Raw genomic sequence first — 27,231 nt, forward strand, 5'->3', positions numbered from 1 at the left:
AACTTGCGCAATTGGTGGCTGACTAAATACTTTTTCCCCCACTGGATATTATTGTAATATTCTTGACTTTAAGTGTACAGGTTCATGATGAATTGTTGATGTCCTGTCTAATTCCTGGATTAAATTGTCGCTCACCTCGTCTCTACAGAATCCCCTACAGGTGTTTGAGAGTGTTAAGATACTTGTCCACAGAAGGGATTTCACCTTGAGAGAATACATATTGTCATTCATCATTGTACAGGAAATGAGGAGAGGAGTTTTGTCTTACATCACACAGTGGTGAATTTGTGACCGCACTGATAAAGCACAACTCCCTCACACATCTCTATAGAAGAGCTTCACTACCAATGAACTTCTTACTGTTCTCCTCCTGTAGCAACACCAGATCAGTCTGGATCGTTAGATCCATAATGATGGACTTGGTCTCATCAGATCAGAGTATGGATTCCCAGAAGTCTATATATTGTAGATATGGGCCTCCGAAAGGCTGATTGACTTTTGCGCTTTCAGTTCAACTGTGTTCAGCAAGCATGCATGTCACTTCTGCTGGCTTCACCTTACTCTGGAAAAAAAAGAGACTGAGATAAACACTGCTTTTGCTGGCTCTAAAACATCTCATCACTTAATGAAAGCTTAAAATGAAAGCCTGATTATTTCAGGGGCTTTGTCACAAGTCCATGTTTTTTGGAGTTTCTGTGTTACTTTTGCTATATTTTCTCACTTAAAAGAATGAATTGGTAATCCTCTTGTACCACTGTTCACTCTTGTGCTAAGAAGACAATTCTCTCCCATTTGCTTACATTGCTGTCAGCATTAAGTCTGGGAATTATTCAGTGGGCTATTTGCACTTTTAATTGTCAAGAAATGACTTCATCATACTTACCTGTTGATAAAAAAACTGCCATAAAGTTAACGTTCAAGGAGGGTGAACTTATTTTTGCAACTCAACATTTGATCACTTTGATAAGAATCTTATTTTCCATAATTATATTGACATGCTGCATTAGTAATTGATCGAGCAGACTTATTATGGACCTATTTTAATGATCTGAGCTCATGGTCTGAAGCTCAAGGCACAGGTGCACTTAGGGTAAGTCTGGGTCCACTTTTGCTAGTTTAACAACTAAAACAAAATATTTAAAAAAGTGTTGTCCCTCATCTCTTACTGAGTCATAGATGTGTTTTGGGCATAACGTGCAATAAAGTCTCATCTCCCATTCCCTTTAAAAGCCAGTTGAGCTCACACCATGAAACGCTTCTCCAGAGAGTAATCATTTTATTTGTAATAAAATGTGTGTGTGTCAGGGTTTTAACCTGGCAGCTCTGTCTGTTTTGTCTTTGTTTAATGTTTCTATGTTTGTGTTGTGTCTTAGTGCATGGATCTGTCTCTCTTTGTGTTTGTCATGTGTTCCTCTTGTCCTACCTCCTTGTTTGCCGTTACCACGCCCCCTTGTTTAGTCTAGTCTAGTCCTTGTTTCACTAATTGTGCTCACCTGTTCCTCATGTGCTCTGGTCCCTTTATATTGTGCTACCTTCCCTCTTGTCTTTGCTGGTTCGTTGTGTATGTTTGTGAGCGTGCTTGTGCGTACATGTCTCTAGCTCCTTGTCTAGCCTAGTCTAGCCTTTTCTAGTTTTAGTGTCTCCTGTTTTTCTAGCTTTGAATTTATTTTCAGTTTTTTCTTTGTTCCTGAGTTTTTGAGTCTAGTGAAGTTTCTGTCTTCATTTTGCTTGTTTTCTCCAGGTCTTAGTTTGGTATTTTTCTTCTAGCCTTATTGTTTAGTTTTCTTGGTTCTGATAGCTTACCTTTTTATTTTTTCTGTTTTCCACTTTTATTTTCTCAGTTAAGTCTTTTTATAGAGATTGGTTTTGTTTTATTTTTCTTCGTTTTCTAGCTCCAGTTTTTATTTTTAGTTTTTGTTTAATTTAGTCATAGTTCTTAGTTTGTCTGTTTCTTGTTGTCTTGTCTAGAGTCTTGTCGTGTGTGTGTGTCCTGTGTTTTCTGTCCAGTGTTTTTTCCCTGGCCGCTGTCTCCACTGCCTGTCAGCCAAGACTCCTGCTTCGGTGAGAACATCAAGCCTCAGGTTCCTGCCTGGATTGGTCCAACACCGCCCTGCCTGGTGTTGCCTCCCAAGCTGTCGTGAAGGTCATTGGCTGCCTGGACTGGTCTCAGTGGTCATCCTCCCCTGCCTGTCGTCGTGGTGTCTTTCCCCTGCCCTGGTGTTTGGACTGTCACTCATCCACTACCCCATTGTGTCTGTTGATCTGTCTTGTTAATAAATCGTCATTGTTGTTCACTCTGCATCTGGGTCCTCCACTTCCTGATCCCTGACAGAACGAACCAGCCAAGACAGGACCCAGCAGAATGAGCTTCCGTATCGTTCCTCCTGCGACTGCTCAAGAGAGGTTGGCACTCCAGCAGGGTGTGGCCTCTCTTCGCCAACAGGGCCGAGAAGTGCGGTCCTTCGCCCAGTTCTTCTGGACAATGGCTAAGGGCCTTGAGTATGATGATGCAGCCCTCAAGGATGCCTTCAACGTCTGTCTGGATGACCCCCTACCACAGTGGGAGATGGAACAACTTAGGATCCTGGATTTTTGGAACTTCTCCAATTACTTGCATCACCGCAGGGATTGGCAGATCCTGACACCACCCGAGCCAGTCGAGCCCGCACCTGTCAGTCCAGAGCCAGTCGAGCCCGCACCTGTCAGTCCAGAGCCCGCAGCGGCCAGTCCAGAGACCGTCGAGCCCGCAGCGGCCAGTCCAGAGACCGTCGAGCCCGCAGCGGCCAGTCCAGAGACCGTCGAGCCCGCAGCGGCCAGTCCAGAGACCGTCGAGCCCGCAGCGGCCAGTCCAGAGACCGTCGAGCCCGCAGCGGCCAGTCCAGAGACCGTCGAGCCCGCAGCGGCCAGTCCAGAGACCGTCGAGCCCGCAGCGGCCAGTCCAGAGACCGTCGAGCCCGCAGCGGCCAGTCCAGAGACCGTCGAGCCCGCAGCGGCCAGTCCAGAGACCGTCGAGCACAAATTGTCATGCCCTCGAAAGCGGAAGAAGAGGAGAGCCCATGCCTGCAAGTCAGCTGCCATTCTAGATGCCCCTCATCTGTTGCTCCAGGAGGGCCGGAATCAAGCGGCTCCAGCCCCTGAGCGCAGTCCAGTGTCGGCTCCAGCCCCTGAGCGCAGTCCAGTGTCGGCTCCAGCCCCTGAGCGCAGTCCAGTGTCGGCTCCAGCCCCTGAGCGCAGTCCAGTGTCGGCTCCAGCCCCTGAGCGCAGTCCAGTGTCGGCTCCAGCCCCTGAGCGCAGTCCAGTGTCGGCTCCAGCCCCTGAGCGCAGTCCAGTGTCGGCTCCAGCCCCTGAGCGCAGTCCAGTGTCGGCTCCAGCCCCAGAGCGCAGTCCAGTGTCGGCTCCAGCCCCAGAGCGCAGTCCAGTGTCGGCTCCAGCCGCAGAGCGCAGTCCAGTGTCGGCTCCAGCCGCAGAGCGCAGTCCAGTGTCGGCTCCAGCCCCAGAGCGCAGTCCAGTGTCGGCTCCAGCCCCAGAGCGCAGTCCCGTGTCGGCTCCAGCCCCAGAGCGCAGTCCCGTGTCGGCTCCAGCCCCAGAGCGCAGTCCCGTGTCGGCTCCAGCCCCAGAGCGCAGTCCCGTGTCGGCTCCAGCCCCAGAGCGCAGTCCCGTGTCGGCTCCAGCCCCAGAGCGCAGTCCCGTGTCGGCTCCAGCCCCAGAGCGCAGTCCCGTGTCGGCTCCAGCCCCAGAGCGCAGTCCCGTGTCGGCTCCAGCCCCAGAGCGCAGTCCCGTGTCGGCTCCAGCCCCAGAGCGCAGTCCCGTGTCGGCTCCAGCCCCAGAGCGCAGTCCCGTGTCGGCTCCAGCCCCAGAGCGCAGTCCCGTGTCGGCTCCAGCCCCAGAGCGCAGTCCCGTGTCGGCTCCAGCCCCAGAGCGCAGTCCCGTGTCGGCTCCAGCCCCAGAGCGCAGTCCCGTGTCGGCTCCAGCCCCAGAGCGCAGTCCCGTGTCGGCTCCAGCCCCAGAGCGCAGTCCCGTGTCGGCTCCAGCCCCAGAGCGCAGTCCCGTGTCGGCTCCAGCCCCAGAGCGCAGTCCCGTGTCGGCTCCAGCCCCAGAGCGCAGTCCCGTGTCGGCTCCAGCCCCAGAGCGCAGTCCCGTGTCGGCTCCAGCCCCAGAGCGCAGTCCCGTGTCGGCTCCAGCCCCAGAGCGCAGTCCCGTGTCGGCTCCAGCCCCAGAGCGCAGTCCCGTGTCGGCTCCAGCCCCAGAGCGCAGTCCCGTGTCGGCTCCAGCCCCAGAGCGCAGTCCCGTGTCGGCTCCAGCCCCAGAGCGCAGTCCCGTGTCGGCTCCAGCCCCAGAGCGCAGTCCCGTGTCGGCTCCAGCCCCAGAGCGCAGTCCCGTGTCGGCTCCAGCCCCAGAGCGCAGTCCCGTGTCGGCTCCAGCCCCAGAGCGCAGTCCCGTGTCGGCTCCAGCCCCAGAGCGCAGTCCAGTGGCTCCATCTCCTGTTCCTAACCCAGTGAGGGCTTCACCTTCTGTCCCAGGGCACACTTCAAGGCTGGCCGTCCCAAGAGCCCGCTTCAGAGGAGGCCGTCCCAGAGCCCGCTTCAGAGGAGGCCGTCCCAGAGCCCGCTTCAGAGGAGGCCGTCCCAGAGCCCGCTTCAGAGGAGGCCGTCCCAGAGCCCGCTTCAGAGGAGGCCGTCCCAGAGCCCGCTTCAGAGGAGGCCGTCCAGAGCCCACCAGTCAAGCCCAGGAAGGTGTCCCCGAGTCAGTCCCTGAGCCCGCCAGTCAAGCCCAGGAGGGCGCTCCCGAGTCAGTCCCTGAGCCCGCCAGTCAAGCCCAGGAGGGCGCTCCAGAGTCAGTCCCTGAGCACGCCAGTCAAGCCCAGGAGGGCGCTCCCGAGTCAGTCCCTGAGCAGGCCAGTGCAGCCCAGGAGGAGGCCCCAGTGTCAAGTCCAGTATCTGTCCCTGAAGTCATGTCCAGTCAGAGGTCCCCACCATTGAAGAGGCCCCATGCCTTTGGTCGGGTGCCTAATACCCCTCCCATCCCACCCTCCCTGTTTCCTGGTCCTTGTGGGTTCCCTAGGTCGGCACCCCCTTGGTCAGCCCCTAACCACTCCCCTAGATTATTTTCCTCCCCAGTCCTGCCTCCCATGTTTCCTGTCTGCCCTGGTACTCCTAGTTTTGTTCCCCGCCCACCCTCCCAAGTGTTACCGCCTTTGTTTCCCTTGCCTAGTTTGGACGCCAGGGGGCGTCCATTGGGGGGAGGGTACTGTCAGGGTTTTAACCTGGCAGCTCTGTCTGTTTTGTCTTTGTTTAATGTTTCTATGTTTGTGTTGTGTCTTAGTGCATGGATCTGTCTCTCTTTGTGTTTGTCATGTGTTCCTCTTGTCCTACCTCCTTGTTTGCCGTTACCACGCCCCCTTGTTTAGTCTAGTCTAGTCCTTGTTTCACTAATTGTGCTCACCTGTTCCTCATGTGCTCTGGTCCCTTTATATTGTGCTACCTTCCCTCTTGTCTTTGCTGGTTCGTTGTGTATGTTTGTGAGCGTGCTTGTGCGTACATGTCTCTAGCTCCTTGTCTAGCCTAGTCTAGCCTTTTCTAGTTTTAGTGTCTCCTGTTTTTCTAGCTTTGAATTTATTTTCAGTTTTTTCTTTGTTCCTGAGTTTTTGAGTCTAGTGAAGTTTCTGTCTTCATTTTGCTTGTTTTCTCCAGGTCTTAGTTTGGTATTTTTCTTCTAGCCTTATTGTTTAGTTTTCTTGGTTCTGATAGCTTACCTTTTTATTTTTTCTGTTTTCCACTTTTATTTTCTCAGTTAAGTCTTTTTATAGAGATTGGTTTTGTTTTATTTTTCTTCGTTTTCTAGCTCCAGTTTTTATTTTTAGTTTTTGTTTAATTTAGTCATAGTTCTTAGTTTGTCTGTTTCTTGTTGTCTTGTCTAGAGTCTTGTCGTGTGTGTGTGTCCTGTGTTTTCTGTCCAGTGTTTTTTCCCTGGCCGCTGTCTCCACTGCCTGTCAGCCAAGACTCCTGCTTCGGTGAGAACATCAAGCCTCAGGTTCCTGCCTGGATTGGTCCAACACCGCCCTGCCTGGTGTTGCCTCCCAAGCTGTCGTGAAGGTCATTGGCTGCCTGGACTGGTCTCAGTGGTCATCCTCCCCTGCCTGTCGTCGTGGTGTCTTTCCCCTGCCCTGGTGTTTGGACTGTCACTCATCCACTACCCCATTGTGTCTGTTGATCTGTCTTGTTAATAAATCGTCATTGTTGTTCACTCTGCATCTGGGTCCTCCACTTCCTGATCCCTGACAGTGTGTGTGTAATAATCAGTGTACTCACATTGTGCACCACCTATAGGCTCATATTACTAACACACCCTTTAAATGAGGCATACAAAACTGCACTAATGACTTTAGAGCAGGTGTGTGTTGGTCAATGGTCAGTGGTTTTCAGTTCCCCACAATAGCAACTCTCCAACAATGCTCCTGAACACACCTGGTTTAGACCAGACGCCCATGGGGGAACACACACACACACACACACACACACACACACAGACAGATGAGCCAGTGCATTTGATATTTAAACAACGTGGAGCTGGACGTGAAAATGAGAACTGCGCCAGGCCGAATTGCATTGCACAAGGTGTATGTTAGGGCCCAATATCTCTTAAGAACCCTAAAAAAGTAAAGACTAATCGCTGACTTTAAGTTTCAGAGGGAGTGTACTCATTTATGCTCTGCAGTGTATACCACAATATTTTTTTAACAAGATTGATATACAAGTATGTCCAACTTTATTCCATGACTGAATGACAGTTTGTTTTATATTTAATACTGTAAAGCTGTTTTCTTAATGCAGTCTATTTTATAAAGTGCCATTTAAAGTAGGCTACTGAACTGCAGAGCTGGTTGTATAGCATATTGTAAGTTTGACTTTCTTACTCAAGTCCAAGCAGTTGATCAGCATTTCAGGTTATTAGAACTAGATGTGTTTTTCATCATGTTACCTCACGTAGTTACTGGTCAGATGGAAGTATCCAGTCATTAAAACACATCATTTACACCCAGAGCTTCTTTGGATTGCATGTGTGACGCATTGAAGTATTTTGTTTCTTCTCACAGGAGTTTCTCAGATCAGAAGTGAGTGCAGAGAATATCCTGTTCCACCAAGCCTGTGAAAAGTTCAAGAAAATCCCGCCTACGAGACTAGAAGAGGTTTGCAAAGACTTTTTTAAATTAATATGGGAATTGAAAATCTAATTTAAAAAAAATGGAAAAATCTAATTTAAACATAGAAAATACAATTTTAATCAATAAATAATGTGTGTGTGTGTGTGTGTGTGTGTGTGTGTGTGTGTGTGTGTGTGTGTGTTGAATGTCTAACTGGGTTTTATATATATATAATTTTATATTATATATAATTATTTTTTTTATTAACACCACACAGCTACTTTACAAAGTGAGAGAAAAATAAATTTTTAAGTTTAACACTGAACATTGTTTATGAAGGTGTAATTTTACCAATTCAAAAGCAACTTCGTGCCATTAATTTTATTGTCAGTGGTTTGATTGGTAACGGTGGTATAGTGTCTTATTGTAGTTATATTTATTCATTAAATAGAGTAATTTCTCAGTCAGTAGATATGGATCTTTTCAATGAATTTAAGGAGTGGTGGTCTGGTCTTGGTCTTCGTTTAGGTGGTCTTGACTACAACAACACTAATGGAAACACAAATGTGTGATTTGCACTTGCTTTTGGATATTCTGTGTAACGTTTCTACCTAATTTCGCAAAGTCCGTTTTTTGCAGTTGCATTTCCAATATCTTGCAAGTTATGGCCCTGCCATTTTTGGAATATTAATAGAAAATCACCCATTTGCTATTTCATTTTATGCACGTCCTGCTTCAACCCTCACAAAATTAAATTGGAATCACAAACCCCTTTGCACTTGCATTTCCAATACCTAAGGCCTGTTTCACACTGCACACGTTAGCAGAGCCCAAGCAGTGCATTTTTTTGCCACTAATGTTAACAGATTGGAGCATTCACACTGTATGCAGAGGTGTGTCAGCGCGGCGTGGAGCAGAAGCGACAGTGCTGCGATCGTTTCGGCACAGAGGTTATTTTTCTTGATCAAAATTTACCTGATTAACATGAAAAATGCTTATTAACATGAACAATGCAGTGAAGTAAAATAAAATGCATGAACATTTTTTTGCCCAAACTTCAAAGGGCCGTTTAAATGATTAAAACTAGAGGCATATCTTAACTTCAAAGTTATTTTTATCATGTAAACTATCTTTATACAGCATGTTATATGCATATGTTTTTGGGACAGAGGGGAACACGGTCGCATTCTTAGCAGATATATGCTGCCCATCATAAATCAAAATAAAGCTGTCAGAGTGAAAGCAGCCCTCTCCATACACACAGCTTCTGCTCTGCCACCGCACTGCTCGCGTGCAGTGTGAAACCGGCGTTACATAATCTTGAGGGCAGGGTTTATTGATATAGTTGGAAATTGTGCCACGCCCTCATGTGGTGGAAAACAAAGTCCCGTTTTCATTGTTTCAAGGAGAAATATCCAATAAATGTGTCTATTTTCGCATCAAAAACATGTCGTAAAATTGCGGTGTAATTTTTTGCACTTCAAACAAAGCCAACAATCTGGAAAGTATTTATCACCTGCCAACCCCAAAAAACTAAACAAAGACTGTTCTGGATGAAAGCAACTTGTCAAAAAGAAATTGAGACATCAGTGGAACCCAACAACAAAGCAGAATGTGTATGCATGAACATACAAATATAGTTGAATGAATGTGAATGCGTGTGAATGAAATCTTTTTTACATTTCTGATTAGGCGTACTTGGATCATGGGCACAGAATCATATAGACCAGTGGTTCTCAAACCTGTCCTGGAGGACCGCCAGCCCTGCACATTTTGTATGTCTCCCTCATCTATCACACCTGATTCAACTCATGAGCTCATTAGTAGAGACTGCAAGACCTACAATGGGTGTGTCAGATATAGGGAGACATAAAAAATGTGCAGGGCTGGTGGTACTCCAGGAGAGGTTTGAGAACCACTGATATAGACAACAAACTCACATCATGTCAAATTTCTATATTAGATAATATAGTTTCTATGTTAGATAATTTACTCTGGCAGCTGAACTATGATAATATTCATCTGATACATGCTGACTGCACAGCACTTTTTCTGGTTGTTAGGTGAACAAAGTAAATTGTCTTTGTTTGAATTTAAGTAAAAAGAAAATTAGCCTGTTTTAATGCAAAACATAGACAAATTCTCTGTGTTCCACCTCTTGAGGGCATGGCATACTTTCCGACTACAGGTGCTGGTCATATAATTAGAATATCATCAAAAAGTTGATTTTATTTCAGTTTGACTGGTGTATTTCAAATGTTTATTTCTTTTCATTTTAATGATTATAACTGACAACTAAGGAAAATCCCAAATTCAGTATCTCTGAAAATTAGAATATTACTTAAGACTTTTTTTAGGACAATTTTAGAAATCTTGGCCAACTGATTAGTATGAGCATGTACAGCACTCAATACTTAAGCCCTATTCGGACTGGATTAGTTTAACATGGGGACGTAGGGGTAAAGTAATTATTACCAGAGGTTCTCGGTGATTTTAGTCCCGTCCGAATGTGCCATCTCGGTAATCATTACGGACAATGTCAGTAAAGATTACCGAGACTTTTACCTTCTGTAAAAAGGTCCGGAAAAATTACCTCAGGTAATACTAATCCCGTTCGAATAGACCTGCTGTAAAAATGTATGGTAAAATTCCGTCATTTCCTGTTTAAAAGTTAAAAAAAGAGCACTTTTTGCGACCATGGAGGCGCTTGAAGCATTCGGTTGCGTTGTAGGTGGTGGGACAAATCTGTGGAAAATGTCCAGTATTTTCCGCATATCATTTAAAGCAAAAAGAAGATCAAAAGCACTTATTAGAGGCACAACACATTTTAGCTCTAGGAAAGTGTCTATTACCAACATAATCCAATCAGAATCGTTAGACTGGACCTAACTGTTTATTAAAACACACATATTGGAGACGGAGTTCAGGCTGGCGCTCAGGTTGTGTTTGCTCACGTTATAACGGTAACGTCATACGCACATGACGTCAAGGAGGTGCGTAAAGCGAGTTACTCCTCCCACTTCTGCTAGTTTTACTGAGATGTCTTATCCCGTGCGAATTGGCCATTAATATTACAGACGTCCTGAGGTAAAATGACTTTACCCCCATGTTAAACTAATCCAGTCCGAATAGGGCTTTAGTTGGGTCTCCTTTTGCCTGAATTACTGCAGCGATGCGGTGTGGCATGGAGTCGATCAGTCTGTGGCTCTGCTCAGGTGTTATGAGAGCCCAGGTTGCTCTGATAGTGGCCTTCAGCTCTTCTGCATTGTTGGGTCTGGCATATCGCAGCTTCCTCTTCACAATACCTCATAGATTTTCAATGGGGTTAAGGTCAGGCGAGTTTGCTGGTCAATTAAGAACAGGGATGCCATGCTCCTTAAACCAGGTGCTGGTTGCTTTGGCACTGTGTGCAGGAGCCAAGTCCTGTTGGAAAATGAAATCTGCATCTTCATAAAGTTGGTCAGCAGCAGGAAGCATGAAGTGCTCTAAAATGTCCTGGTATACGGCTGCGTTAACCTTGGACCTCAGAAAGGACCAACACCAGCAGATGACATGGCACCCCAAACCATCACTGACTGTGGAAACTTTACACTGGACCTCAAGCAACATGGATTTTGTGCCTCTCCTCTCTTCCTCCATACTCTGGGACCCTGATTTCCAAAAGGAATGCAACATTTACTTTCATCAGAGAAAATAACTTTGGACTACTCAGCAGCAGCAAAGTCCTTTTTGTCTTTAGCCCATGCAAGACGCCTCTGACGCTGTCTGTTGTTCAAGAGTGGCTTGACACAAGGAATGTGACCGCTGAAACCCATGTCTTGCATATGTCTGTGCGTTCTTGAAGCACTGACTCCAGCTGCAGTCCACTCTTTTTGAATCTTTTGAATGGGTTTTGTTTCACAATCCTCTTCAGGGTGCAGTTATCTCTATTGCTTGTAGACTTTTTTTTCTACCACATCTTTTCCTTCCCTTCCCTTCGCCTCTCTATTAATGTGCTTGGACACGGAGCCTCTTTTGCAATGACCTTTTGTGCCTTGCCCTCCTTGTGGAATGTTATCAATGGTTGTCTTTTGGACAACTGTCAAGTCCGCAATCTTCTCCTTGATTGTGTAGCCTACAGAACTAGACTGAGAGACCATTTAAAGGCCTTTGTAGGTGTTTTGAGTTAATTAGCTGATAAGAGTGTGGCGCCAGGTGTCTTCTAGTGTTGTCAAAAATATCGATATTTCGATATATATCGATACTGGAATATCTGAAACGATACGATTCTCAGTTTTTACAGTATCGATATCAGCTGCGCTCTCTCTGACCATCAGCGAGTTGACACACACCGGCATATTCTCACTCAGCCCGGTTAACCTCTGAGCACGGCGAACGCGCGTTCTGCTGGACTTTTTCCTCATGACAGTGTGTTAGTGTTAGTGTGTGATCGGTCTGAATTTCGCGCGGGATTGCACATAAATTAATTCTACTAATCCCCGCAGATTTCGTGCTCACATCTGAAGCGCACACACACACAGCCATGCGTCCGTTAGTCTTAAAGGGACCGCAGTCATTTGTTATTCAAACTACAAAAAGACAAACGATCAACTGCTCTTCACTGATCAACTTGTGTAACTTTAATAGTTTCATCTGTACGCTATTGAATTTTTTACAAAGAACATTATCCAATGTTGTTTTAAATGTAATTACTATGCATTTTTTTATTCAGTTACTTATCTGAATGTTAGACTTACCTGAAAAAATAAAGCAGTCTGTTTAATTTGTATCTTCTATTCTATTGCATTTATTTGTGCTATTGTTTGTAATCTGTTTATTTGTTCTTATTTTATTACTGTTTAGTCGTCTTTTTAAATTCAATTTACCATTCAAAATCAAGCTTTCTTGTGCTGTGTGTAAGCTATTGCAACACATTTACCCCATTGTAAAAAATACATTGAGATAGCAAAAATTTGTGAGATAATTTTAATAGTAATTGATCAATTGATCAATAATTGTTCAAATCAAAACGATGATTTGAACGTCGTTGGAACATGCTGGAACCCTATGGTTCCCTATGGAACCCTATGGTTCCCAACCCTATGGAACATGCTGGCCACATGAATTTTTTGTAAAAAATAACAATGAATAATAATAAGTTCTGTTGTCATATTAAGCATCTTATTTTATCTTTTTTTTATTATTTTTTTTACTGTGGTATCGATTTATTATCGCTATATCGATATTTTAGTCTGGTATCATATCGAAGTCATAATTTTGGTATCGTGACAACACTAGTGTCTTCAATATTGAACCTTTTCACAATATGCAAATTTTCTGAGGTACTGATTTTGGGATTTTCCTTAGTTGTGAGTTATCATCAAAATTAAAAGAAATAAACATTTTAAACATATCAGTGTGTGTGTAATGAATTAATCTACTATACAAGTTTCACTTTTTGAATGGAATTAGTGAAATCAACTTTTTGATGATATTCTAATTATATGACCAACACCTGTATGTTAATAATCCCCACCCTCAAAACTGATTGACAGTTGACTGCGTTAGGCATCGAAAATGCAAGGGCACTCACAGTTCCGGCCATTTCTTCTATTTCTAAGTTTATAACTCACAGGTCTGACTATTTCTTGCAATTTCAAGTTTTAAACTATTTCTGGCACTTTGGGGTTTATAGCTTGGTTCTGACTATTTCTCACAATTGCACGTTTAAAACTAACTTTTCTGGCTATTTCTGGCATTTTTGAGTTTATAACTCTTATTTGTGTCTTTTTCTGGGAATTATTTTTGTGTTCTATGGCAGAAACAAGCTTCCATAGAAGACTTCAGACATAACAAGAAAATCATCATAAAACTTTTGCATATTTCCCCTATCAGCTGAAGAAAGAGGCACGCTCCATCTACAACAGTTTTCTTTCTGAAAGCTCTCTGCATGCGGTTAATATTGACGATACGGCCCAGATGGAAGAGAGTGCCCTGGAGACGCCCACACCCGACATGTTTGATAAAGCACAGGCACAGGTACATGCTGTGGGTGGGTGGTATGACAAAAATCACATACCAATACTGTGATACAAAATTACTTGTATGAAGATATGTATGTCATGCCAGAATTATTTTTAATGGAAATTTAATGAAAAAGGATGTGTATATGATAAAGCCTGTTTTAGAATACAATAAATTAAATGCTTTAAAAATGAATGGCTATTTGTATTTGTTAATATTTTAAAATTTTGACATTTGAATGGATACGTCCGGCAAAAACTGCTTCCATTGATGTAACTGTAAACAGTAAAATTAATATTATGAAAGATTTACATGAACGAAGAAAATCTTTAATGATTTATTGTAATGTTTTATTCTTTTCCCCTGCCGCAGATCTTCAAACTAATGAAAATGGACAGCTATACGCGGTTTGTTCGCTCTCCGCTGTACCAGAACTGCATGCTGGCTTGTGTGGAGGGTCGTCCTCTTCCAAACATCGGAACCCCAGAGCCAAAAAGCAAAATGTCCAAAAAGAGTGCAACGCCACCTAGTAACAGAAAGGTAACATTAAAATTCCCTTCAAATTCCATACTAACAATACATGTTATGTATTATATTATGCATGATATATTATATATTTGTTCATAAAAAAAAATAAAAAAAACTACCATTCAAAAGTTTTGGTTTGTTACAAATTTTTATTTTATTTTTCATATCTCTTATATTTAAAGAGGTCATGAACTGCGTTGTCTTATTGTTTTATGATGTTTCCTGGGGTGCACTTATAATGGTAGAATGGTTTTTACATCAACAATTATCATAATTTATAAATAAAAGGCATTTTTCCTACCCTGATTTTAGCCCTCTGCTCTGAACGTTTTAAACGCGTGTCTGCTGTGATAGTGTAAATGCCCACTGCTGTGATTGGCCAATGTCTTTCCATTTGAAATAGCTGTATTAACTCTCACTTTTAGTGCATTTTTATAACATTCTCATGGTTAACGAATTATGAGAAGTGTTGCATTACATTTAGGTCTATGGCATTATATTTAGATCGTGGCATGAAAGGTTCCAGAGATGATAATTTTAGCCGATCACACACATGCTGAGCGCATGAAAGCAATGTTTCTGTACACTAACGAAGGCTTTCATCTTCACTAACAGTGCGGACGTGATATAGTTAAGAGATTCGTTGAATAAAACGGAAGTCACTGATAAACTCTCTGTTTGATTGACAGCTGGAGCACGCGCTGCTCCAACGATTGCAAAGAGAGCTTTCTTTGATCGCTTTCTTTATGGATTTTAATCACTGTTAAATAATAGTTTATTTTCATCCTAAGAGAAACAATGCAAGTTGACGTTTAGTCACTGGTTTGATTTACTGACACAGAAAAAGAACATCTGACTATACGAATTACATTTCAGATCAGGCATTAGATTGAACACACTTACTAACATGTTGCATTACTGTCGATGTTTACTGTTTGTAATCCTCAACGGCGTGTTCATTGCTGGGTAACGCGATCCGTTTAGCTACATGAGTCGGTGGGTGGGGCTACAGAAGAAGATGTACATATTTATCTAAGATTTAAGATGACATCAAGGGTCAATATATTCTGAAAGTTCTCGTTTGCTGGGCCTGGTGTCTATAAAAGCTTTTCTTTGACTAACAAGGCATTTTTCAGCTCTGAAACTTACAGGATATTCTTATTACCATGACCTTTATAGATTAAAAGCTCAAGGGAAAGTTGATTTCTCAATTCATCACCCCTTTCATTTTTTTTCTGCTCACCAAGGCTGCATTTATTTGATAAAAATACAGTAATAACAATATATTGTGCAATATATGTGCAATGTAAAGCAGTTTACTATGTGAATATATAGTAAAAAGTGTAATTTATTCCTGTAAAGTGTAATTTATCATCGTTATTCCAGTCTTCAGTGTCACATGATCCTTCACTAATCACTCTCATCTGAGGATTTGATGATCAACAAACATTTATGATGAATAACTGTGTTGAAAATGATACTTTTTTTCAGGCTTTTTCAGAATTTTTTTGTTGTTGTAAAAAGCTGCAATAACAATATGAAAGTCTTTTCTGTAACTTTTATAAAATGTATACTTTTATTCAGCATGGATGTTAAATTTATAAAAAAGCGATAAAGACTTATTCTTAGAAAAGGTTTCTATTGTGAACAAATGCTGTTAATTTTACTGGATCATGTGACCACTGAAGATTGGAGTAATGATAATAAATACAGCTTTGATCAAAGGACTAAATTACACTTTACTATATATTCACATAGAAAACAGTTATTGTAATATTTCAGAATATTACTGTTTTACTTAAGACTTCTTTCAAAAAACGTTTAAACTTTTGGATTCAGGAGTGCACTACGAAGAACTAGTACAAACTTGATCATGATGAAATCAAGTTTACATGAGGTGTTATTCACATTTGCATCTATATAGTGACGTGATCGATCTACATGGAACAGAGACTGAACCCCAAACTTGGCTATAAAACACAAAAAAATGGGCGTTCACATTTAAAGAATAGAATGTTTTTTCTTACAGAACTTGAATCTTTTTCTGAAACAACGAGTGGGAAGTTTTGCTCCAATGATCTGTTGCTTCATAGATATCTAAATTGCAAAATGTCATGTTGATGAAAAGGTCTGAAGCGCATTTTCATTATGCTTGGTTTATTTTGCATTCAAAATAGTCACTATTCTGAAACTCTACATGCACGTATGTGAATTCGGTTAATAAATAAACCCTGAAATGAATACATTCTGCTTACAGTGCAGATGTTTAAAAGGGCTTAATTGGGTGATAATGTTTGTCAGTCAACCGTGGGAATGTGATGCCGTGCCAGCGTAAGTAGACAGAGAACCACAGTGAAAAAAAGTCCTAACATGTAGGTTAATGTTTGTTTCTGAACAGAGCGTTGAGTTGAAAGTGCCCTCATCAGACAGCAAGACCAACAGGAAGAAGAGGTTAGAGAAGAGAGGCTCGTGGGGAGGTACCATCTGACTCAGCAGTTCCCTATCTGTGTGTGGCATCTGTGCGGACGTATTTGCAGTGCATGTCTCTATTAAGAATTGGGCTTAAGAAGATGCATGTTTCAGTGATGGTTTGCAGATGCCCACAGTTTTTCTGTTTGCATGTTTCTCTGAAATGTTCATACCTACACTAACAGCATTTCTGTTTCTCAGCTGACCAGTCGTACCAGTATATGACAGTGTCTCGTAAAGAGTCTCAGATCTCGGTGAAGTCTAACAGCAGCTTGGAATTGGGCTCTGGATTCGGCCGAACTGAGGTATCTGTCCTGTCTTGTCCTCTTTATTTTATATAGTGCTTTTTACATTTAATGCCCCTAACTAAGCAAGCCCAGAAGCCAAAGGCAAAAGAGGCAAGGAACTAAAACCAGACTCAGTCGGGGCCAGTTCTCCTTTGGCCAAACAAACCAAATGTTCCTGGAGATTGCAAGATTTTGCAAAATTATAGTGGCAAACGTTTAGGTAAATGTATTGCTGTTTTGAGTATTACAATGACATATAGTCCTGAATAACATTGAAAGGACTGTTAAATCTAATTTCGTGTTGCTGCTCAAAAATCACCTATTATGCCCTTTTACAGAGTCTTGTTGTTTTTGGGCTCTACTAGAGCAGGTTTTCCTGATTAAATGTTGATTATTGTCCTCATATTCTCCATTGTTGCAGCTCGTCTCTTCCCAGTCTGTCAGTAACGTTCTTAGTTCCCTCTGAAGCCTCTCCTTCTGAAAAGCTTAGTGTGCTCTGATTGGTCAGCTGTGGACAAGTCTCTGCTAGTTTGTCCCATTTTGACTTCTAAATGACTTTGAAAATAAAGTTATTTAACTACACAACGATTGGTCATTGAGTCTAAGCAAAATTTTGGGTAGAATACAAAAAACAATAATATGCATATCACAGCTACACTTGGGGGCTTCTGTTTGGATTGCCAAACTAAATATAGCATAAACTCCTAAATATAACTGTTTTTAGAGGTTAAATGTTTGAAAACGATTAGCAGTTGTAAACATTTATTAGAAATTTCAGAAAGTAATTAAAAAGTAATTAAATGTAACCAGTTACATTAATAAAGTAATTAAAATAGTTACACTACTTATTACATTTTAAATAGGGTGACTTGTAATCTGTAACCATTACATTTCCAAAGTAACCTTCCCAACACTGATTATCACCAAATCATAGATCTTTATGGGAAATATGGGAACTGATTAATCATAGACCCCTTTAATCTGACCTTATGCACCACATTTTTTGTGCATAAGCTCGGATCAATGAGGGCTGAAATCAGTTGGTTTCAAAAAGGCATACAAAACCTGCACTAATTCACAAATGTCTTGTGCGATATCCCAATTGTGTGCATAAGTTAAATTTGCAACTTTGCCTGGTCTCTTTCTCTGTCAGAATGGACGCTGCAGTGTGAACATCTCTGATCCAGAGGCTTTGAGTTCTGGTTCTCCTACAGCAGATAAGTACTGTTGCGTCTATCTGCCGGATGGGACCGCCAGCTTGGCCCCTGCGAGACCGGGCCTGACCCTCAGAGACATGCTCAGCAGCCTGTGTGAGAAGAGAGGGTTTCCTCTGAAAGACGTCCTCATTTACCTACACGGCAAAGATAAGGTCAGTCCGCAACCTTGTGTATCTGCCTTGATATGTTTATCTAACTAGTGACCAGAGCAAACCGAGTACACAGCTTCATTACTTGAGTAAAAGTACACACACCCCTTGCTAAATTTTACTCAAGTACAAGTAAAAGTACTACAGTCAGATATCTACTTAAGTAAAAGTACTGAAGTACTTTTTTTTAAACGTACTTGAGTATCAAGAGTACAAAAGTACATTTCTACTGCCACAGTGCTAACATTTATGTACAGAAACATCATACATGGAGTAATGAAAAATGCAAATTTTAATACCTTGGAGAATGTAAAAGGAATTGAAAGTAAAATCAGGTAATTTTTATTTTTTTGCCATGTTGCTTTATTTATCAATTTCTCACTTGCCCACAAGGCAATAGCACAATGGCAACGCTCTGACAAACCTCTGCTAGAGTTTTAATGGATTTTTTGCACCCACATTTGAACCTGACTGTTAAACACACACATACTCAATAACATCACAGTTAGGCATATTCCCGGGATGATGATGATGATGATGCGTTCAATTTATATAGCGGTTTTCAAGGCACTCAAAGCGCTTTACATTGTAGGGGGGAATCTCCTCAACCACCACCAATGTGCAGCATCCACCTGGATGATGCGACGGCAGCCATTTTGCGCCAGAACGCTCACCACACACCAGCTGATTGGTGGAGAGGAGACACAGTGATGAAGCCAATCAGGATATGGGGATTATTAGGAGGCCATGATGGACAAGGGCCAATGGGCAAATGTGGCCAGGATGCCGGGGTTACACCCCTACACTTTTCCGAAAGACATCCTGGGATTTTTAATGACCACAGAGAGTCGGGACCTCGGTTTAACGTCTCATCCGAAGGACGGTGCTCTTTATCAGTATAGTGTCCCCATCACTATACTGGGGTGTTAGGACCCACACAGACCACAGGGTGAGCACCCCCTGCTGGCCTCACTAACACCTCTACCAGCAGCTCCTGGTATTCCCAATTGGTCTCCCATCCTGGTACTGACCAGGCTCAGCCCTGCTTAGCTTCAGTGGGAAACCAGTCTTGGGCTACAGGGTGATATGGATGGACCTGCTGCGTCTTCATCCATTATTTCACCCATGGTTTTGTCTCTTGTCTAAATTTGACCATGGAGTTGACTTTGGTGGAAAACTGATTGCTGATAGGCTGTCCCAATCACTGGTGCCTGCACAATCCAATCACGTTTGAGAGGGAAAGAACTATATGAGGGTTTCCGAGATTTTTCTTTTTTCCTTTTTTTTTTTTTTTTTTTTTTTTAAGAAGAAGTAACAGGTACTTACGGTTATGGATAGAAATGTAGTGAAGTAAAGAGTACAATGTTTGCCTCTCAAATGTACTTGAGTAAAGTCATGAGTACTCCCCAAAAATTATACTCGAGTAATGTACAGATCACTCAAAATTGTACTCAAGTAAATGTACTCTGTTACTGTCCGGCTCTGCCAGTGAACAGCATCTGTTCCCGGTTGCATAAAGCACATTAAGTTTTTCCCTTAAATATGAGGTTTAAAGGAGGATTTCCCCTGAACTAAGGGAATAATTTAAGAGTGTTGCATATAATCCCAAAACGGTTCTCTTAGGCAAATGTTTCACAACAGCAATCCAGGTTTTGCCATTATAAAATTCCATTGTTGCCATGGACGCGTTATTTGCTAATGCAGATAGCGGTACGTTTCCCAGAAAACAACATAATATGGACAAGGAAAACAAAAAAAGAAACCCAAATATGAAAGAATACCAGATGAGAAAAGGGATCGTTTTGAGAAATTCTGCCACCATTTTCTCACCCTCATGTCGTTCAAAACCCATATGACTTTTGTTTATCCTTGGAAAACAAATAAAGATAATTTATATATATTCTCCTCTCACTTATTTTAAGGTTTCCAAACCTTATGTTATACTTTGGGAAATTACAGTTAAGGTGCTTTATGTAGCACTTATCGTTGGTAGGAAGAGATTTAAGGGCTATTTTCTGCAACACCCTAAAGTTTAAGGGAAACATAAGGGCGACTTTTACACTTAAAGCCCCACTTGGCTACTTTTGCTCTCGGGGTCCCCCTACAGTTTGGAAAAAATAATGTCCTCAACTACTGTCGTAAGCTCAGTCATCCTACAACAGGGGATGCCATCGCGCATGCATTTGTTGACATGACAACCCTGATAGCCCTGAACTAGTGATGCGTGGGTCGTCTCATAACCCGCGGACCCCGTATGTCTATGTAATGGTCGCGGGTGCGCGGCGTGTTGTAAAAATATATACAGTGGTGCGGGGCGGGCCAAATAACATCATAAAAGCGTCCCGCGGGTCGGTGCAGCACTAACAGTTCCCCTGAACAGTTCTTCTGGCGGCGCGTGTGAAATGTCTTCATCCCAGGTAACGTTACAGTCAGTGGCATATGTTTCAGCATGTCATATGAATATAATTTCATGGGTTTTATTTTTTTCAAACGCCAAATAATCACGATGCTCACGTTTACAAGCCAGCGTCATTATAGTAGTCTATTGGTTACCATTTTACAGAATCTATATGATACTTCAGTTCAATGTTTGAGTGGTAGCTCACCGTAACAAGCAGGACAGCATCGGTCGGGCACGCCTCCTTCAGCTCACGCCGACGAGCAAACGCTGGTCACATTTTGATCCTCGTCCTGCCTTTAATCCCATCATTTTTTCATTTCCTCTTATTGCTTTCCTCCAACAAAACCTTTTCTTTCTTATGTGTCTGTGCTGCTTCGGACATGACTATATTATCCGACGAACAAAGTTGGGCTCGCACGTCCGAATGTAAGGAAGTGTGTGTGTTGGTGGAAGTGACGTATATGCCGTAAAGCAGTCGAATTTTGTAGTTCTTTTCTTTTTCTCGGGTTACTACCCGAAACCCGAAGTTTAAAAGTACGATTAAAAACGATACAGACCCCATCAGGCTATGGCAGACGTGTCATTCAACCTATTGTAAGTCGATTTATCATCACAAGAGTCTTAAAAAATATATTATGAAGGTTGAAAAGTTACCTAGTGCTGCTTTAAGGAAAATTACAGTTAAGGTGCTTTATGCAACCGGGCAGTGGACTCTACTAGATTTTGGTAACATTTTACAATTTGGTTGTTAAAGTTAACATTTAATGCTTTAACCAACATTAACTATCAATGAGCAATGGATTTGTTACAGTATTTATTAATCTTAATGTTAGTTAAAAAACCTTATGCCTTTTTTAAGGTTCCTAATGTGATTTTCCTTTTTTGGAGTCTCCTGCAACTTTACATATGTCCAAGGCCAAAAAACACAAATGTTCTCAGAATATAAATTACAGGTCACCTCATTCCTCAGTCTGAAAACGGTTCATTTGAAGATAGTCTCTCTAAAACCCCTCTTTTCCGAGAGCCTCCTCTGCTCTGATTGGTCAGATGGCCCAATCTGTTGTGATTGGTCGACCACTTACAGTGAGTGTCAGAAAACAAAAGCTCATTATCATATCTGAATCTCAGCTCATGACACACAGTGATACGAACAGTAAAGACGGCGTGGGTTTAACATCTCAATCTCATCAAAGTAGATACGGTATAGAGATACACAGATAGGTATGTAACGGGAAGTGAGACTGGAATTACTGACGACTTGTTTCGGCAGTTCAGAAACGATTCTTTCTGTTTGGAGACTAACTTTATTTGTTGTGCACTTTGATCTTTAAAACTTACCAGGCCTTTTACATTCACAAACTGCTATATTACACACTGCATAAAGGGTGCTATTCGAAAAAGCATAATAGGCACATTTTAATAAAACAACAACTGTTTATTGACATGTGTACCAATAATGTGATCATTATTAAGTCACAGTAAGGACACAAGGACACAGTAAGAAGTTTACATGACATGAGTAAACCTCTTCACTTCTGTTTAAATGCATTTTTTATTATTCTGGTTATTAGCTAGGATTTGTGTTTATTTTTTTTACAGCCGTTATTCACATACACATGATGAACAGGTGTGTCACTGGGCAAGCTCTTTCATCTGGCCTCAGTCATTTGCTCTGTGACCCACCTAAAAATATCTTCATTTCGATGTTATCGACCATCAATATACTGCATTATACTCATGTCGCTTGATTTCTTTAGCACTTAGTTTTCTTTAGACAAGTCATAAATGTAATTAAACTAAACTATCCATGTTCTCTCTTCATCAGCAGATATTCTCTGGCTCATCACACAACAGTTCCTGGTTTATAGATTATCATGACAGAATATGCTAATCAATGACTGAAGATCGTTAACTCATAAACTCATCCTCTATCCATTCAGAAATGTCCTGTCTCATTCTACACGTCGTCATTTCTTCTTGAGTCTCTCCATCACTCTCCGTCTCCGGTTTGATCCTAAAAGGCCGAACAGTTTCTGATTTTTTCAGTGTGTGTCTGTGTGAGAGCTGCTAGCATGAGCTCTTCTTCCTGGAAGGGGCGGGAGCAGCAGCTCATTTGCATTTAAAGGGACACAAAACATTTTTTGTTTGTTTTTGCTCACCCTCAAAAAGTGAGAATAGTTTTGTGTTATAATTAATGATCTGTGAGGCATTTTGAGCTGAACCTTCACATACACACTTGGCGACATCAGAGACTTATTTTACATCTTGTAAAAAGGGGCATAACAGGACCATTTAGAGCCTTTTGTGTTTTGTTCTCTGCAAACACAAGTTTCTCAACATTTGTGAGAGAATGCAACCCAAATCTTTCCCTCCCATTTCACTTTTTTTCCATCACCATGTCTATTTAAGGGGTCCGTAATTTTCTACACCTTTGTCTATTTTATGTTAATGTCCACTTGTAAAGTTGTTCAATGTTTCTTGTTGCAAAACTGTCAGAATTTAGTTGTGCAAGGTAATTTTCTGCCCTCATTCTGACCCTGAGAATTAAATGTGCAGTACTAAAAACTTCCTGTTTAAGACTTTGTGTTACAGTAGTTATTCTTTTTAGCTCTTATTGGTTTATGGAGATTCAACAAGTTGCATTATACTATATTTGGCATCTGGGCTTTTTAGGCCAACATTTTGAGAATATGCTTTTGGTCTAGGTTTGACTTTTTAACGTTGTATTTGTGAAGTTAATGAATACTGTGTGTTTGCTTCTCGACAGCCTCTTTCTCTGGATCAGGACAGCTCTGTGTGTGGAGATCAACAGCTCACTTTGGAGCTCAAAGTTACTTTTGCGTGAGTAAACGCACATATACGCACAGACCATAGAAGCGCTCGTAAACCCAATGGTTTCATGCTAAAGTATTTACTGTTACCTATCAGCAAATAGATGAAGAGGGAGGGGAAGATATTCTGACTCAAGATTACCAGGAACATGGATTAGAAACAATAATGATATGCATGGATAAATGTATATGTTTTTGCAATATTCCACAAAAAACAAGAATTGTTCATTTTGAATTCATGGTAACTTTAACAGTATTAGGGATAGACTAATATGTAGTCTAGACTGATGTTTGACTCTTTTGATAATATTAGCTTCGTCAAATAACACCTGATGGTTGATTGAGAGTAGTGTTACGCTTTCACTGGGATCAGTAGATCTTAATCTGTACGTATAAATGCACTCATATGGTTTAGTCTTAGGCAACGATTGCATAAATACATTTTAAATAATTATATGATCATTCTTGACTAGTTATAGGATGTTATTTTAGTATTGGTTTTTATTTTACTAAAATAACTCTGTAAACAGATCTGAGCACTTTGTGTGTGTACAGGCTGGAGATTGTGTTTTCAGGAAGAACGATTGGAATCATCGCAAAGTCGAGCAAGACTTTGGGCGACGCCATTTCCTTCATCCTTGAGAAACATCAGCTGCGGCCTCAGGATGTGCAGGTCACTCTGGTGCGTAAGCGGTGAACAGAAAGTGTTGAAGATGCTGAAATATGATATAAATAACTTTATTTTTCTTTCTTTGTGTTCTCATTCCAGAGTGGCTCAGATGAACCACTAAACTTGAGCACCAATGTGTTTCGTCTAGCCAGCAAAACGATGCGATTGGACAAAGTTAAAGGTGTGTTATTATCAGTTGTCAACTGATTTGTTACTATCAGTTTATTTAATAAAATACAAATACTAACATACAGTACAAGCAATAAATTATATATAGAATTATTATATATTATTAATTATAATTATTTAAATAAGCCATTTATTTAAATTATATAATATAATTAAATAAATCTATTTAAATAATTGTATTTGTATAATTATGCTTGTATTATATATTATACTTATTTATAATATTTAAATGAATACATATATTAATATTTTAATATTTAAATAAATAATCTAAATCATAAATGTATATTATGCTTTTAATAATTATATAAAAATATGTAATCTATTAATTGTATTTTTACAAGAAAAATCTATTTAGTGTGTGCGTGTGTATACATATATAAAAACAATAAGTATATAATTTAGAAAACTATTTATTTCAATAAATATATGTTTTATTACATTTATTTGATCAATGTTATTATATTTGTGTGTGTATTACCAGACAAAAACGGCTCAATTTTATTTTGTAGACTGATATAATTTGTGCCTAATTTTGAATGTCTTTTCAAAACTAAAATGTTATTTTAAATCAAATCTAAACAAATTGATTAGTTTAACCTAATAGAAGAGAAAAAACACAATGCATAAACTCACATGCATAAACTTCCATCAAATGTCAAAAAAAGCTCTTAAGTCATGATGATGAACCGTCTTTTATTTCTCCACCTCTAGTATTATTCTGCAGGAGTCAAATCTTTGTGTCTGAGTTATGCAAACCACTCGTGATCTTCTGTCTCTCTCATGTCAGTTTGCGTTAGACTTGTTGTACTTTCCTGTCACAGTATTTTTGCCCAGCACAAATGAAAGCTCCACCTCAGGGGTCATCGCAGGCTTTAAAGCAGCGTTTCGAAGCTCATTTTCTCCCTGAGCACTGCACTACACTAGACCTTAAAAATAGGATTATGGGGGAGGTGTTAACTGTCATGAAATCCAGCTTCTCTCTTCCCAATGATCTCATTTCCTCACTTATCACACTGTTTTAATGGTGTGTTTCTGTCTGTTTTAGTTGGTTTGGAGACTCAAGCCTCTTCACCAGCACCCAAAGTAAATCAGAGACAAAGAAAACACCAGGAGATGGACGGTAATGCAGAGGTCTTCTATGATGCTGTATATAAACATGCTAGTTATGCATCCTGAGCTCTAATGCCAAAGCCAGGATATGCAAATTATGCAGGAACTTTGGAATCCTGTCGTGTGTGTGTGTGTGTGTGTGTGTGTGTGTGTGTGTGTGTGTGTGTGTGTGTGTGTGTGTTATCTCCTGTGCATATTTTGCCTTGTGATCTTGAAAGAAAATAGTGTGCAGTTCATAAACTGTGCATAATATGCAAATCTACAGTCATATGTAGACAGGGCATTAATACTGTATCCAACAATGAAATGCTTTTAAGCTGTCGGTCCGTTGTGAGAAATTAACCATCAGAACCATTATCAAGCTTGATTTATTATTATTATTATTACTACTACTATATATTTAGGTCTTTGTAATACTTTATATTATTATTATTATTATTACTACTATTATATTTGTAGGTCTTTATATTACTTAATATTTAATATTTATATTTATTACTTTATATTTTTGTATTTATTCATTTGTATTTATCTTTTTAATTTATTGTACTTTATTATTTTTATTATTAATAGAAATGATTTTTTAGCTCTATCTTTATTTTAAAGGCCTATGTATTGATCTTTATTTATATTGATGATATATGATTTAAGATATATTTAAATTTCATTTAGATTTATTTTTAGATGTATTTTATTTTTAGATTCATTTTTTTATTTATTGTACATGTATATTTCTTATTTTATTGTTTATTATGAATAATGTTATTATTATTATTATTATTATTATTATTATTATTATTATTATTATTTATATTTTTTATATGTCTTGATTCATTACTCCAGACTGCTAAAGGTTAATATGTTTATCTGCAAATTTGCATTAAAATTAATTAAATGTACTCAAATCAGATGACAATGGCCGTTCATGTTCTTTTAAATACTTCATTCTGATTGGTCAGTTGCAGCATTCTGCTGTCCATTTTTGTACCACACGATGATACTAAACTTTCGTAATGCTCCATATTTAATTCCATAGTTGTAACTAATATTTAAAGATCCATGTAAGTGGGATAATGTTCAATCAGCCAGTCTTTGTTGCACAATAAACCCTGATGTGCCTCAGCCTGAAGGGCTTTATTTTACTTTCAAATGCATATTTCATACTAGGCAGTTTACAAAGTGGCCGCGTACTGTTATGACAAATGTATTTTACTATGGGAGTGGATCCCATAAATGATCATTCTCTTTGTATGAAACACGATTCACTCCAGAAACTATGATTGACATCATCGTTTTTCTAGTAAGATCTGGCAACACGAATGCAGAGAGACGTATGCAGATGTATGTGCGTTTAAATGCGTCACTCACAACTAGCTGTTCACTTTGATTCTGCATGCGCTGCATATATAGTTTTTGTAAATGCTGTTAGATTTGTTTCTCTTTTCTTTTTTTTAAATCTACCAGATTTTTGAACCACGTAGCTATGTGGTTGTCAATACACATTTTAGTGTTTAATTCTGTTGTGTGCACACACAGTTCTGTTATGTACAGGCCTGACAACTGCATTCTAAAACCAAACTCCCAAAAAGTGCTGATACCGACAACCACAATTACAAAAATGAGTTAATGTGTTTAAATGCACAGCAGAGATGTTTCTATGTGTGCAGTGCAACTAAACCACAGGGGAGGAGGTTTGAAAAACGGCAAACAAGAGCAAGCCCGTTATAAACTGAAACAAAGCTAAATGCTTTGTTTAGAAAATATGACCAAAAGATCATTACACGTACATACATTTTAGTAACTCAAACGTGAACGCTTTGAGCCGTGCTTTTAATAATAGAACATGGCAACACTCCACGTGTCTGCACTTAAAGGGATAGCTCACCCAAAAATTTTAATTAGCCCATGATTAACTCGCCCTGGAATCATCATAGGTGTTTATGACATTCTCTCTTTAGACGAATACAATCTGAGTAATATTAATAAATGCCCTGACTCTTACAAGCTTTATAATGGCAGTGAATGGATGTTTCTGTTTTGAAGTCCATTTAAGTGCATCCATAGCCTGACAAGCCAGACCCACATCAAGATGTTTGGTCTGGAAACTCTCCATTGACAGCTCAATCTGAGGGGCGGATAAACGGTTGTCTTTCAAACTCCCTCTGCACGCGATAGGATAGCGCTACACCAACCAGAGCAACGAAGGTGAAGCAGAACTTGTTGATAGATTAAA

The 27,231-nt window shown here is 40.6% G+C and overlaps 1 protein-coding gene across 2 annotated transcripts in view; it reads left to right on the forward strand.

The window, feature by feature from the left end:
• rgs14a (regulator of G protein signaling 14a) overlaps positions 1 to 27,231 on the forward strand; it is a 41,204-nt gene that overhangs the window by 10,621 nt on the left and 3,352 nt on the right. For both annotated transcript variants that reach the window (XM_067456696.1, XM_067456697.1), the window contains exons 4-13: positions 7,094 to 7,186; positions 13,016 to 13,159; positions 13,517 to 13,684; positions 16,071 to 16,149; positions 16,343 to 16,446; positions 17,582 to 17,797; positions 22,963 to 23,036; positions 23,582 to 23,708; positions 23,796 to 23,877; positions 24,934 to 25,008. In XM_067456696.1, the coding sequence (XP_067312797.1) occupies positions 7,094 to 7,186; positions 13,016 to 13,159; positions 13,517 to 13,684; positions 16,071 to 16,149; positions 16,343 to 16,446; positions 17,582 to 17,797; positions 22,963 to 23,036; positions 23,582 to 23,708; positions 23,796 to 23,877; positions 24,934 to 25,008 (1,162 nt within the window). The remainder of the gene's footprint in view (positions 1 to 7,093; positions 7,187 to 13,015; positions 13,160 to 13,516; positions 13,685 to 16,070; positions 16,150 to 16,342; positions 16,447 to 17,581; positions 17,798 to 22,962; positions 23,037 to 23,581; positions 23,709 to 23,795; positions 23,878 to 24,933; positions 25,009 to 27,231) is intronic.

The sequence above is a fragment of the Pseudorasbora parva genome, chromosome 11 (assembly GCF_024679245.1).
Source record: "Pseudorasbora parva isolate DD20220531a chromosome 11, ASM2467924v1, whole genome shotgun sequence".
Taxonomy (NCBI): domain Eukaryota; kingdom Metazoa; phylum Chordata; class Actinopteri; order Cypriniformes; family Gobionidae; genus Pseudorasbora; species Pseudorasbora parva.